This window comes from Eleutherodactylus coqui, chromosome 4 (assembly GCF_035609145.1).
Source record: "Eleutherodactylus coqui strain aEleCoq1 chromosome 4, aEleCoq1.hap1, whole genome shotgun sequence".
NCBI classification, from domain to species: domain Eukaryota; kingdom Metazoa; phylum Chordata; class Amphibia; order Anura; family Eleutherodactylidae; genus Eleutherodactylus; species Eleutherodactylus coqui.
Genome location: NC_089840.1, coordinates 272,989,094 through 273,003,360, shown reverse-complemented (window position 1 = coordinate 273,003,360; position 14,267 = coordinate 272,989,094). Strand labels below are relative to the sequence as shown.

General features: G+C 44.5%; 2 protein-coding genes across 2 annotated transcripts in view; both read right to left on the bottom strand.

Annotated features, from left to right (window-relative positions):
• Positions 1 to 14,267, bottom strand: part of LOC136624531 (zinc finger protein ZFP2-like) — a 67,372-nt gene that overhangs the window by 28,181 nt on the left and 24,924 nt on the right. The window lies entirely within an intron of this gene.
• LOC136624382 (oocyte zinc finger protein XlCOF22-like) lies at positions 2,515 to 11,573 on the bottom strand. The gene is made up of 7 exons (XM_066598350.1): positions 11,516 to 11,573; positions 6,535 to 6,667; positions 5,952 to 6,131; positions 5,739 to 5,862; positions 5,601 to 5,656; positions 4,819 to 4,921; positions 2,515 to 3,848 (listed from the first exon to the last, which is right to left on the bottom strand). The coding sequence occupies exons 2-7, from the start codon at positions 6,610 to 6,612 to the stop codon at positions 2,767 to 2,769; spliced, it is 1,623 nt and encodes a 540-aa protein (XP_066454447.1). The 5' UTR covers positions 6,613 to 6,667; positions 11,516 to 11,573; the 3' UTR covers positions 2,515 to 2,766.

The following is a 14,267-nucleotide window of genomic DNA, read 5'->3' as shown; positions in this document are numbered from 1 at the left end:
CTCTCCTATATGTGCTGTGTATGGAAACATCATAGCAACTAGCTTACACCAACCAGCTCACAGAAAACTAAGAATTAGAGATGGAGGTGGCAGAGGGGAAAATCTGATGCTAAAAGATGTATCCAAGGCAAATAATGGCCAGGAACAGTGCTAATCCTCATGTACACACATATAGCAACTTATTCTAAAAGGTTGTCTGTTTCGCGAGCCCGTCTTGCGGGGGACCCCCTGTGCCTCCTGTCAATAGATGCTGAAAAAGCATTTGATAGGGTGCACTGGGGCTTCCTGGAAGCAACCCTCCGGAAAATAGGAATAGGGCCTAGACTCTTAAACTGCATTATGGCTCTCTACCACAACCCCACAGTGTACATCAGAATAAATGGCTCACTCTCTACCCCCCTAAAGATTAATAATGGAACAAGACAGGGTTGCCCGCTGTCCCCCTTCCTATATGTCCTGGTGATGGAGTCTCTGGCCAACGCCCTCAGGAACAACCCTGATATCAAAGGATATAAAATTGGCACATCAGAGCATAAACTTGCTCTGTTTGCGGACGACCTTCTGATATACCTTACCAATCCAAGGGTCGCACTCCCAGTAGCCTTGTCAGAGCTTAGGCGCTTTGGTTGGGTTAGCAACTTTAAAATTAATACACATAAATCGGAGATCTTAAACATAACTATTCCACCAGACGATGTTTCAAATCTTGAAGCCTCTTTTGCCCTAAAGTGGAAAGACAATTGCATCAAATACCTAGGGATTAACCTGGCCAGCGACCCCAATAACCTCTTCAATTTAAACTACAAACCGATCCTGACTAATCTCAGGAAAGATCTTAAAAAATGGCGCCCCCTCACTATTTCTTGGTTTGGGAGAATTAACGCCCTAAAAATGGACTCACTTCCCAAATTCTTATATCTCTTCACAACCCTCCCACTAAAATTACCCAAAACCTACTTTGACAGGATTCGCCAGATATCCCGAGACTTTGTATGGGGGGGTTCCAGACCTCGAGTGAAATTCAAGACCCTTATACGTCAAAGGAAATCTGGAGGAGCAGGTCTCCCCAGTTTTGCTCTATACCACAAGGCTTCCATTTGCAACTGCTTCCTAGATATCCTACACAACAGATCAACCAAGCTTTCGGTCGAACTCGAACATGAGACCACCCCCTTGCAACTACCGGGCTCATTTTGGCTTCCACCAACAGCGCTCCGCAAAATACCACTAACGTCACCCTTTATAAGTCGGCTTCTGGACATCTGGAATGGTTTTGCGACTCGCCTTGGCCTGATATCTAGACCAGGCCCTCTCACCCCGCTAACTGGAAACCCAGATTTCCCCCTGATGTTCGAGGGGTCCCACCTGCAAACCAGGGAGACCAGCTCTGTACTGCGGGTCAGAGACGTCATCTCCTCCTCAGGAGTTCGCCCTATGAACGAGATTCTCGGCAGTGGGGCTACCAGACCTGGGGCTTGGCTACAATACCTGCAGATTAGGCACTTCATTCAATCCCAGGGAACTCTGGATGCTCTCCGGTCTCCTCTCTCCCAGTTCGAACAACTCTGTGTGTCCCCCACGGCGATTAAATCAGGGGTCTCAGTGATCTACAACCTCCTGGTGCGGGCAAAGACTCACAACGACACAATTAGATACGTGGGGAACTGGGAAAGGGAACTGGGGAAATCTTTCTCAGAGGAGGAATGGCTTAGATCCTATACATTAACACACACGCTTACAATTTCATCCAAATTCCAAGAAACTAACTACAAGCTACTATCCCAGTGGTATAGAACCCCCATAAGTGTGGCCAAAATATACCCCCAGACCCCAGACACCTGCTGGCACTGTTCCCAGGAAAGAGGTAGCTTCCTTCATATCTGGTGGGACTGCCCCCTGATATCTCCCCTCTGGTACGATATAATAAGCCTCTATAATGCGATCTTTAGCGACTCGGTGGTCCTCACACCGGAAGCAGCCCTGTTATCCATACTACCTGGTTCCATAGCCAAAAATAAAAAAAAAAACACTTAAATTCTTCCTAATAGCCATGAGACAAATCATCCCAAGGCTCTGGAAATCCTCGTCACCCCCCACGAGAATCTAATGGCTGGAAACCATGGAGCATATAGCTCAAATGGGAGAAATAATCGCAAACGACAAGAATAAAAGAGGAAAATACTATGCAACCTGGTCAGCCTGGATACTTTTCCGCAATTCAAAGGATCTGAAGATATGGCTCCAATCAGGCGTTGTCCCAAATTAATATCCACAACACCCATTGTCCTTACTGCGTTAATTGAGAGCTGTTCTTGCGATGCTAGGGGCACTCCCCAACTTCCCCCCCCCCCCCGCCACCCCACCCTCTGACCCTCTTGTCTCCCCTTCACTTGACTTAACTTTCTATCTTTCACCTCTAAGTTCTGATATTAAGACTTATCTAAGTTTATCCTATCTTTTCTCACGAAACGTTACCTTGTTTACATTTAATGGAAATTAAGCCAGTGAGAAGCAGACGATTTACTGTTAATGTTATTGCAATTTGAAAACCCAATAAAAACATTTTGAACAATAAAAGGTTGTCTGAAAGTGTGGATAAGCTTTTATCAACATTTTGTATTCTAAATTGCTTCCTCCTTCTATTGTGCAGCATGTGACTTAACTTTAAATATTGGATTTTTTTCTTGTACTACTTGTCAGTGGAAAAATATTTTAAAAATGGTTTATTCCCCAATGATTAAGATTATGTGATTTTCCAAAATATGACTATGGCTTAACCCTAGTGTGTATTTTTGCATGGTCAACAAGATTTGATTTCTGTCTAAAACCTTTCCCACATTCTGAACATGAAAATGTATTTTCCCCTGTGTGTCTTTTCTGATGCTTAACAAGATTTGCTTTCAGAGTAAAATCTTTCCCACATTCTGAACATGAATATGGCTTCTCACCTGTGTGAGTTATCTGATGTCTAATAAGATTTCTTTTTAGAGTAAAACCTTTTCCACATTCTGAACATGAATATAGCTTTTCCCCTGTGTGAATTTTCTGATGACTAATGAGTTCTGATTTCTGGCTAAAACCTTTCATACATTCTGGACATGAAAATGGCTTTTCCCCCGTGTGAATTCTCTGATGTGTAACAAGATGTGATTTCACAGAAAAACAATTCCCACATTCTGGACATGAAAATGGCTTCTCCCCTGTATGAATTCTCTGATGTCTAATAAGATGTGATTTCACATTAAAACCATTCCCACATTCTGAACATGAAAATCGCTTCTGCCCTGTGTGAATAATCTGATGTCTAATGAGATGTGATTTCACAGTAAAACCGTTCCCACATTCTGAACATGAAAATGGTTTCTTGCCTAAGTGAATTCTCTGATGTCTAACAAAACTTGCTTTTTGACTAAAACTTTTACCACATTGTGAACATGAATATGGTTTTTCCCCTGTGTGAATTCTCTGATGTGCAACAAGATTTGATTTTTGATTAAAACATCTCATACATTCAGAACATGAAAAAGGCTTCTCCATTGTGTGAATTCTCTCATGTCTAACAAGAAATGAGTTGTGGGTAAAACATCTCCTACATTCTGAACATGAATAGGACTTCTTCTTTGTCTGAACTCTTTGATGTTCAAGATTTGTTCTGTGCATTTGATTTTGCTTAGCAATCCCCAATGAATTAGAAAGTGATGACAAATCAGATGATAGATCTGTGCTGGGAAGGGCTGAAGGTATATCTGAGATGATGGCAGGCTTTTCATGTGTGTCTTGTATGATATGAGAATCTGCTTTTATTTCTGAAGATATCAGATGTCCCTCTGAGCTCCTGGTGCCGTCATCTGCCAAGAATAAAACACATTTTATTGTTTTTGAATACCTGCAGGACCCATTCACAGTCGTGCAGGAATATTGTCATCTGGCATCACCCACACTTCCAGCTTTCTGCTGCAACCCTGGAAGTTGCCAGATTTGCTACCCTGTAATAATGACATGGTGCCGGATCCATGGCACCCCTAGTGCCACCAAGCCACAGTAATTTGTGGACTTGAAGACAAGAATTCTAGCATTGATAAAGTCTCCTTCACTCTACACCACATTGGACCCACTGGGGAAAGGAATGGGGGGGTGGGATATTAACTAGGAGCATCTCCATACATGATGTCCGAGCAGCAGCTTGAAATATTTCACTGGAAAAAAAAGCACCTGACAACCTGACCAAGACTACCACCCCTCCAAAAAAAGAAAGCGGAAGTAAAAGTTTCTTTAAAGTAGCCAGGTGCCCCAAGGGAGCTACTAGCCCTTCTCTGGTTTGCCTGTCACTGACAGGACAGGATAATAAAAACAATGGCAGGGGGTGGGAGTTAGGGTGGGCTTCCTAAACTATGCATTTTTTCCCTGTCATATAGGAAGACAAGAAGCAGAGGAGATGAATGAAACACAAATGCGTATGTATATGTACCCAGAGGACCCTTAGCAGTGGAAAATGTTAACTTCACTTTGAGGGTTACACCATTCAGAAACCTACCCGCACAGATATGTCTCTCCCGGCGCCCCGGCTCTGCTCTACGCATGCGTCGGCTGGCCGGCAGCCGGCACATCAAAGAGCCGGAGCCGCGGGAAAGGTGAGCGCTGCGCTGGTCCCTGCAGGGGCTCGGGTCGGATCCCGCTGCGAGAATTTGCATTCTGGCTGTAAAGAGGATTAAAGAGCTAAAAATCCTGACAAAGCAGAACATAAAAATCTACATAAAATTGTTGCTGCCTATAAATGAGGGGAATCTGTGAAGTTCTCTGCATTCAGTGGTTACTTACCTGGGAGGTCATCTGTAGGAATCCCCTCCTTACACGGCTGTTCCCCCCTCATATGTGTCTCTGTAGCATCAATATGGGGCAAATCTTCATCCGGATTCACCAGCTGTGAAATAAATATTGTAAAAGTCATCACACAGTTGGAGAAGTCGTGTGGAAGGTTTTATATGGCCAGAAAAGGTCATTAATTAGTATGAGGAGCCGGAATGACATGACAGCAGTAGAGATCTGGGCCAAATAGCGGCAGGTCTCCTGTATAACTCCAACTTGTTGCTTCTTTATTCCAACCAGAAGTCTCCAGAACCAGAAAATAGTGATAAGATGTGGAGATCTAATGTCTGTGGACATGCTGGATCTGTCACCCTCAGATCTCTCACAAATCCAAACAATAGGTGATAAAACAAAACAGAACAAAAATACGGGAAACACTATCCCGGTACTGGTGTATCTTGATGCCACCAGGAAGTAGTGCTGAAGAGAGCACTGACAGCCCGGTGATGCCCACACCACATCAAGTCTCTCCACCAAGAAGTTAATCTGGGCCAAATAGCGGCAGGTCTCCTGTATAACTCCAACCTGTTGCTTCTTTATTCCAACCAGAAGTCTCCAGAACCAGAAAATAGTGATAAGATGTGGAGATCTAATGTCTGCGGTCGGCTGTAATCCTGCCATCTCCAGCTTTCTCATTACACAAGTATCAGTCATATAATAAGACTGAACACAAGACCTTCCCAGCCGTCCTACAGACCAGAGGGGAGATTTCACAAGACCTTCTCTCCATCTACCTGATCATCCTGTAGAAGAGGTCGGGGACATCTCTCCGCTGCTGTTCTCTTACTACCTGCAGAAAACACAGACGGCCACTGAATTCATTCTCTACATACAAATAATAAAGGCCATGTGGATTTAGTCCTGTCTATTACCTGGTGATGGGGTGGGTTGGTGGTCCTCCATCATGACGTCCTCGTACAGATCCTTGTGTCCTTCTAAATACTCCCACTCCTCCATGGAGAAATAGACAGTGACGTCCTGACACCTTATAGGAACCTGACAACACAATGATACTGTAATCACTCAGACACGTTATACTGCCATAGCGTTACTGTATAATGTCCCAGCATTCCCAGCAGCGTCACCTCTCCAGTCAGCAGCTCAATCATCTTGTCGGTGAGTTCTAGGATCTTCTGCTCATTGATCTCCTCCAGTATCAGGGGGTGAGGTGGAGGTCCTGTGATTGGGCTCAGGGGTCTTCCCCATCCATCATGCACCGGGGCTGGACAGCCATCACTAGAAGTCTTCTTCACTACCATGTAATCCTGTTTATGGGGAGATACATCCATAAATATCTCTGCAGACATTCCCAGAGTCCTTCATGTCTCCAGTTATGTCCACCCGTTATTAATCTAGTTCTACGGTTTCAGTAGTAAAGTAGGGAAATTCAATAAAACAAGTCTTACCTATTAGATCTAACGCTGCAGATAAGATTCTAACCACTGGACTTTATTTAACCAAACTTTCTGCCAGTGAGGGTGGTCAATGATGGAACAAGTTACCAGGAGGTGGTGAATTCTCCTTCAATGGAAGTTTTCAAATGGAGAATGTGCAGGCATCTATCTGGGATGATTTAGTGAATCTTGGATTGAGCAGTGGGTTGGACCCGATGACCCTGGAGGTCCCTTTCAACTCTGCAATTCTATGATTGTTACCAGAATCTCTCACCTCTCCTGTAAGCTGGAAGAGTATCTCTAACGTGAGGTTGAATATACTCTCTGCCATCTTGTCCCTCTTCCTCTCCATCCTTGATGGATCAATCAGGAATATTATCTGATATAGAAGATATCAGTTGAGGATCCTGAATGAAGAAGATGAGACAATGTAACATCATACAAAACCCCTGTAATAAAACAGTTATTGGAGATAATAAGGGGAAACTGCTGAGGAGATAATAAAGTGTAGATGTTGTGCTTTCACTTTTTGCATGCATAACAATTGAACAGTATATTAAGACAGATCCTCCCTGTCTGAGGTCAAACCAAGTCACATCTTCAAATGACTGCTATGAGCTGCAATAAGAATGCCATTAAAAAGCAGTAATCTGATTAAGAACTTCATAAATCTAGAACTCAGACAGAAATTTCACATGTCCTCTCACCTGGGATCAGAAGAGTTAGAAACATATACAGAACTAGCTGATATTCCCCTGCTTCACCTGAGTTATTTTATGAAGTCGTAGTTACTTCAGAGGAACCGAGGAATAAAATATACACATAGAGGAGCGTTAGATTCTCCTCAGACTGCATGTATCAATGTCCCTCTGCAGAATGTGACACCCCTCCCACTCTCCTCACTTTTTACCCTTAAAGGTAACACCTCTATTTATTCAAATTTACCCTCAGACTGGAGGTTGCAGCCCCTTCTTAGCTTTAAAGACATGCTCCATCCCTCCAGTCCATAGGTGCTTCTTTATGTAATTTGCAGCCTTTCAGTATATGAACACAGTGGTCAGTTAGATTCTCCTCAGTTTAGACACATAGAGGTCAGTTAGATTCTCTTCAGTATAAAAATAATTTCCCTAGGCTTTCTGCTTTCTGAGAAAAGAACTATCTCATGTATTGCAGATTTTTGCACAGCTTGTCACACTCAGTATTGAATACTAAAGTTTTGACCCCTTTACTTTTCGTATGTAGGACCTAAAGAATGGTCGTGCCAAATTTCATGTTTGTACGACACCAGGAAGTTAGAGAATTAGATTCCGTATATTACATAGGGGGTCACTTTCTTTTGCACTTAGCATTGAATAATCAAGTTGTGAACCCTTTACTTTTCCTATTTAGGACCTAAGGAATGTTTGTGCAACATTTCAAGTTGGTACAACACTGGGAAGTTAGAGAATTAGTAACGAGTCACTCAGTCAGTCAGTGAGGGCTTTCGTCTTTATATACAGGGATTTTTAGGACCTATGCAATAATGAAGAGAACACAAGGTACAAGCACAGGGTCAGGAAATATGCCAGCAGATCTCACCGCTGCAGCTATTTTATCAGGGAACCAAACTGTAGATCCCACTGTTGCCACCAGTTTATCATGAAGCAAGAATTCTCAGCACATGACGTAGGCATAGCCACAAGGGGCTAATCTATTAATACTTCCTCAATCCTACTCAGTACAAGAGGGCTAATTAGGGGTGCTGTCATGGACTCAGGGAAAACCAATTACCAGTAAATAATCTTCTTGTTTTCCTTACATGATAGCACCCATGAGATTAAATGAGATGAATAACTAGGGGGACTCAGAGCCTGAAGTATTATTCTACTGACGGCTTGATAGCCCATTGCATTGGAGATTCCATCAATAAAGTACTAGCAAAATTCCAAGAAGCTGTCCAACTGATTTGACTAATTGAAGCATTGGTACTCTGATGTTGGAACTATGCCACCCAACCAGATGGACATTCTAACTCTACAAAAATATATGTCTGCTTGTTACTAACAAGGATCCAACTCACCTTGGTTGTATTGATTCCTAGGATCTTGATAAAAGAGGGAAGGAGCCAGTACTGCGGTATGTGACATGCTGGAGAGGCCCCTGACAACACAGCGGCCAGTAATATACAGTAAGAATACCCCGCCGGACATCTTCTGACATCAGAGCTGTGCAGCCTTTAATCAGAATGTCTTCAGATGTCAGACAGTGGATTGGAAAGGGTTAACTCCTTCCCTAGCCAATGACTTGCCGACTGTGACCGCCAGAGTCCTACTGCAACAGTAGGGATCACGTAGAACTCTAATTTCTGCTGTAAACCCTTTACAGAGTCTACAAGCAACACTGATTACAGCATGTACAGGATTAATAGAGGGAGGCAGTCTATTGTCAGAGCGTTTGTAGATTTATGTTCCCTACAGAGATTTAAAAAAGGTGAAAAGAATTATCAAAAAATCCATGGAGAAATTATTTTTTTTAAATCCCTTTTTGGCACTTTACTTTTTAAGAAATAAATAAACAATGTTTGCTATCGCTGCATTCACAACGACCCCCATAATAAATCTCATACACTTTTTATCCTGCTCGTTAAATGCTATTTAAAAAACAAAAACTTAGCCAAAATACTTTTTTATTGCAAAAAAATGCAATAAAAGTTCTCAAAAATTCATATGTACCCCAAAATGGTACAGATAAAGACTACAGCTTGTCACACAAAAACAAGTCCTTACAAAGCTGCGTGCACAGAAAAATAAAATGGATCGGAGTCTTTAAATACAAAAACAAATCATATCCCAAAATGATGATTTTATTGTGTTGTAGCTTACCCGTCGCGTGTTGCTGCGAAGACAGACATACATACATACATTCGTTTTTATATATCTAGATAACAACCAATCACAGCGCAGCTTTCATGTTACCTCAGTGGTATAATATATAACAACCAATCGCAGCGCAGCTTTCATGTAACCTCAGTAGTATAAGAAGTAGCAACCAATCACAGCACAGCTTTCATGTTGCCTCAGCAGTATAATATATAGCAACCAATCACAGCACAGCTTTCATTTTACCTCAGCATTCTCAATATCCAGCAATTGTCAAGCGAAACGTTCGGCGGATGCATCATTTTGTAGTTGAACACGCTTGAAATCAAACGATCTTTGTCTGGGGGGCGTAACTGTCGACGATGCTCGCACGCGCGCCAACTATCGTAGGATAGATGTACTATGCCAGTAATCTTCCCAGGAGTGTACTCAACAACTTCCCAAAGTTTCATGGTGATCGGATGAATGGTGTAGTAGCGCATAAAGGACAAACAGACAGACAAACATTCATTTTTATATATATAGAAAAGCCTAAAAAAAAAATTAAAATATATATATATATATATATATATATATATACTAGCTTACCCGTCGCACGTTGCTGCGAAGACAGACATACATACATACATTCGTTTTTATATATCTAGTGTAGTAATGCATTAAGGACGGACAGACAGACAGACAGACATACATTCATTTTTATATATAGATGACATCAGGAAGTGAGAGAATTAGATTCCGTACGTAAAATTTGGACACTAATTCCTTTAGCTTTTCCTGCTTATGACATAATCAATGCTCGTGCCAAATTTCAAGTTTCTATGACATTGGGAAGTGAGAAAATTAGATTCCATACGTAAAATTTGGACACTAATTCTTTGGCACTTAGAATTGAATAATCGAGTTGGGACCCATTAGCTTTTCCTATTTATGACATAATCAATGCCCGTGCCAAATTTCAAGTTTCTATGACATTGGGAAATGAGAGAATTAGATTCCGTACGTAAAATTTGGATGCTAATTCTATGGTGCTTAGAATTGAATAATCGAGTTGGGACCCATTAGCTTTTCCTATTTATGACATAATCAATGCTTGTGCCAAATTTCAAGTTTCTATGACATTAGGAAGTGAGAGAATTAGATTCCGTACGTAAAATTTGGACGCTAATTCTATGGCGCATAGAATTGAATAATCAGGTTGGGACTCATAAACGATTCCTATTTATGACATAATCAATGCTCGTGCCAAATTACATCGGGAAGTGAGAGAATTAGATTCCGTACGTAAGATTTGGACGCTAATTCTTTTGTGCTTAGAATTGAATAATCGAGTTGGGACCGACTAGCTTTTCCTATTTATGACATAATCAATGCCCGTGCCAAATTACATCGGGAAGTGAGAGAATTAGTGGCAATGATGGAAATCGAACGATCTACGTGGGGGGGGGGGGGGGGTCGTAACTGTCGATGACGCTCACACGCTCCCCATTTATCGTAGCATAAATGTACTATGCCAGTAATCTTCCCAGGAGTGTACTCAACAACTTCCCAAAGTTTCATGGCGATCGGATGAATGGTGGAGTAGCGCATAAAGGACAAACAGACAGACAGACACACAGACAGACAGACACACAGACAGACACGCATACATTCCATTTTATATATATAGATATATATGTACACATAACAACTCTCATGGAAAACATACAAAGTTATGGCTTTTGAAAATTGCAGATCAAAATCTCCCAAAAGGATGAGTCATTAAAGTGGTTGTAGCAGAAATTCAAGTTCTCCCCTATCCACAGGGGGAATAACTTGCCAAGACCCCCACTGATCTTGACTCTCGTGTCGCTGTAGGGGTCGCTTCTCCCCCCACAGTGGCATCACTCTAAATGCAGTGCTGGACGCACATACAGTAAGCGCTCCATTCATCTCATTGGGGCTGACCGTATTCCCCGAGCCGGGGCCGCCCAATTGTCTCTGGAATCCTAATGAAAGTGAGTGGAGGGCTGATGTGCTTGTATGACCTGTGTGTCTTAAATCTCCTCCTCACTGTGGGAGTGGGAAGGACGGGGGAGGGGTGGATGCAGAAACCTCACAGAGAGGAGGATGGGGACATAAGGACCCCCATTCTTGAGATCGGTTGAGTTCTCAGCGGTGAGAACGTGATGTTCTACTACAACCCCTCTAAATACCAAACAAGGTTACATTCTTAAAGGGTTAATTAATTATGTCTATATTTCTACTTTCTAAGTGTGGCTTTACTCCCAACGTCTTGCAAAAAGCAGCAAAGTACAGAAGAGGACAAGGCAGGTAAAGGTAGATACAACAGATCCAACGGGAAGTATTTGAAAATGTTGAAGGACTCTCTAATGATGCTGGACCCCCTGCACATACCTCCACCGCTGCCGGACAGGAGGATGCTAATGCCGAATGGGCTATAGGACCTCTGATGATGTCACAACCATGTGACCAGACCCTTTTATGGGAGGAGCCATCCTGTATTTACCAGGGAGGCTCTTTTCCCAACTCCTTGTGAGCTGCAGGGAAAAGTCAATATGGAGCTTGCTGGTTCCCTAGACATCAACCTAAGAAGACCACAGATGTAATAAAATGTGGGTGCTTCAGGACCCCCTCCATCTACAGATACAATAGGCTTCAGTACTGGGGTCTCTGGGGGCCCCCTCCATCTACAGATACAATAGTCTGCAGTACTGGGGGCTCTGGGTGCCCCCTCCATCTACAGATACAATAGTCTGCAGTACTGGGGGCTCTGGATGCCCCCTCCATCTACAGATACAATAGTCTGCAGTACTGGGGGCTCTGGGTGCCCCCTCCATCTACAGATACAATAGGCTTCAGTACTGGGGTCTCTGGGGGCCCCCTCCATCTACAGATACAATAGTCTGCAGTACTGGGGGCTCTGGGTGCCCCCTCCATCTACAGATACAATAGTCTGCAGTACTGGGGGTTCTGGGTGCCCCCTCCATCTACAGATACAATAGTCTGCAGTACTGGGGGCTCTGGGTGCCCCCTCCATCTACAGATACAATAGTCTGCAGTACTGGGGGCTCTGGGTGCCCCCTCCATCTACAGATACAATAGTCTGCAGTACTGGGGGCTCTGGGTGCTGCCTCCATCTACAGATACAATAGTCTGCAGTACTGGGGGCTCTGGGTGCCCCGTCCATCTACAGATACAATAGTCTGCAGTACTGGGGGCTCTGGGTGCCCCTCCATCTACAGATACAATAGTCTGCAGTACTGGGGGCTCTGGGTGCCCCCTCCATCTACAGATACAATAGTCTACAGTACTGGGGGGTCTGGGTGCTGCCTCCATCTACAGATACAATAGTCTGCAGTACTGGGGGCTCCCTCCATCTACAGATACAATACTCTGCAGTACTGGGGGCTCTGGGTGCCCCCTCCATCTACAGATACAATAGTCTGCAGTACTGGGGGCTCCTGGTGCCCTCTCTATCTACAGATACAATAGTCTGCAGTACTCGAGGCTCTGGGTGCCCCCTCCATCTACAGATAGAATAGTCTGCAGTACTGGGGGCTCTGGGTGCCCCGTCCATCTACAGATACAATAGTCTGCAGTACTGGAGGCTCTGGGTGCCCCCTCCATCTACAGATACAATAGTCTGCAGTACTGGGGGCTCTGGGTGCCCCGTCCATCTACAGATACAATAGTCTGCAGTACTGGAGGCTCTGGGTGCCCTCCATCTTCAGATACAATAGTCTGCAGTACTGGGGGCTCTGGGTGCCCCTCCATCTACAGATATAATAGTCTGCAGTACTAGGGGCTCCGGGTGCCCCCTCCATCTACAGATACAATAGTCTGCAGTACTGGGGGCTCTGGGCGCCCCTCCATCTACAGATACAATAGTCTGCAGTACTAGGGGCTCCGGGTGCCCCGTCCATCTACAGATACAATAGTCTGCAGTACTGGAGGCTCTGGGTGCCCCCTCCATCCACAGATACAATAGTCTGCAGTACTGGGGGCTCTGGGTGCCCCCTCCATCTACAGATACAATACTCTGCAGTACTGGGGGCTCTGGGTGCCCCCTCCATCTACAGATACAATACTCTGCAGTACTGGGGGCTCTGGGTGCCCCCTCCATCTACAGATACAATAGTCTGCAGTACTGGGGGCTCTGGGTGTCCATCAATCTACAGATACAATAGTCTGCAGTACTGGGGGCTCTGGGTGCCCCTCCATCTACAGATACAATAGTCTGTAGTACTGGGGGCTCTGGGTGCCCCGTCCATCTACAGATACAATAGTCTGCAGTACTGGGGGCTCTGGGTGCCCTCTCCATCTACAGATACAATAGTCTGCAGTACTGGGGGCTCTGGGTGCCTCCTCCATCTACAGATACAATAGTCTGCAGTACTGGGGGCTCTGGGTGCCCTCTCCATCTACAGATACAATAGTCTGCAGTACTGGGGGCTCTGGGTGCCCTCTCCATCTACAGATACAATAGTCTGCAGTACTGGGGGCTCTGGGTGCCCTCTCCATCTACAGATACAATAGTCTGCAGTACTGGGGGCTCTGGGTGCCCCCTCCATCTACAGATACAATAGTCTGCAGTACTGGGGTCTCTGGGTGCCCCCTCCATCTACAGATACAATAGTCTGCAGTACTGGGGGCTCTGGGTGCTGCCTCCATCTACAGATACAATACTCTACAGTACTGGGGGCTCTGGGTGCCCCGTCCATCTACAGATACAATAGTCTGCAGTACTGGGGGCTCTGGGTGCCCCCTCCATCTATAGATACAATAGTCTGCAGTACTGGGGGCTCTGGGTGCCCCTCCATCTACAGAAACAATAGTCTGCAGCACTGGGGGCTCCGGATGCCTTCTCTATCTATAGATACAATAGTCTGCAGTACTGGGGGCTCTGAGTGCCCCTCCATCTACAGATACAATAGTCTGCAGTACTGGGGGCTCTGGGTGCCCCCTCAATCTACAGTTACAATAGTCTGCAGTACTGGGGGCTCTGGGTGCCCTCTCCATCTACAGATACAATAGTCTGCAGTACTGGGGGCTCTGGGTGCCCCTCCATCTACAGATACAATAGTCTGCAGTACTGGGGACTCTGGGTGCCCCCTCCATCTACACATACAATAGTCAAGTATGTAAA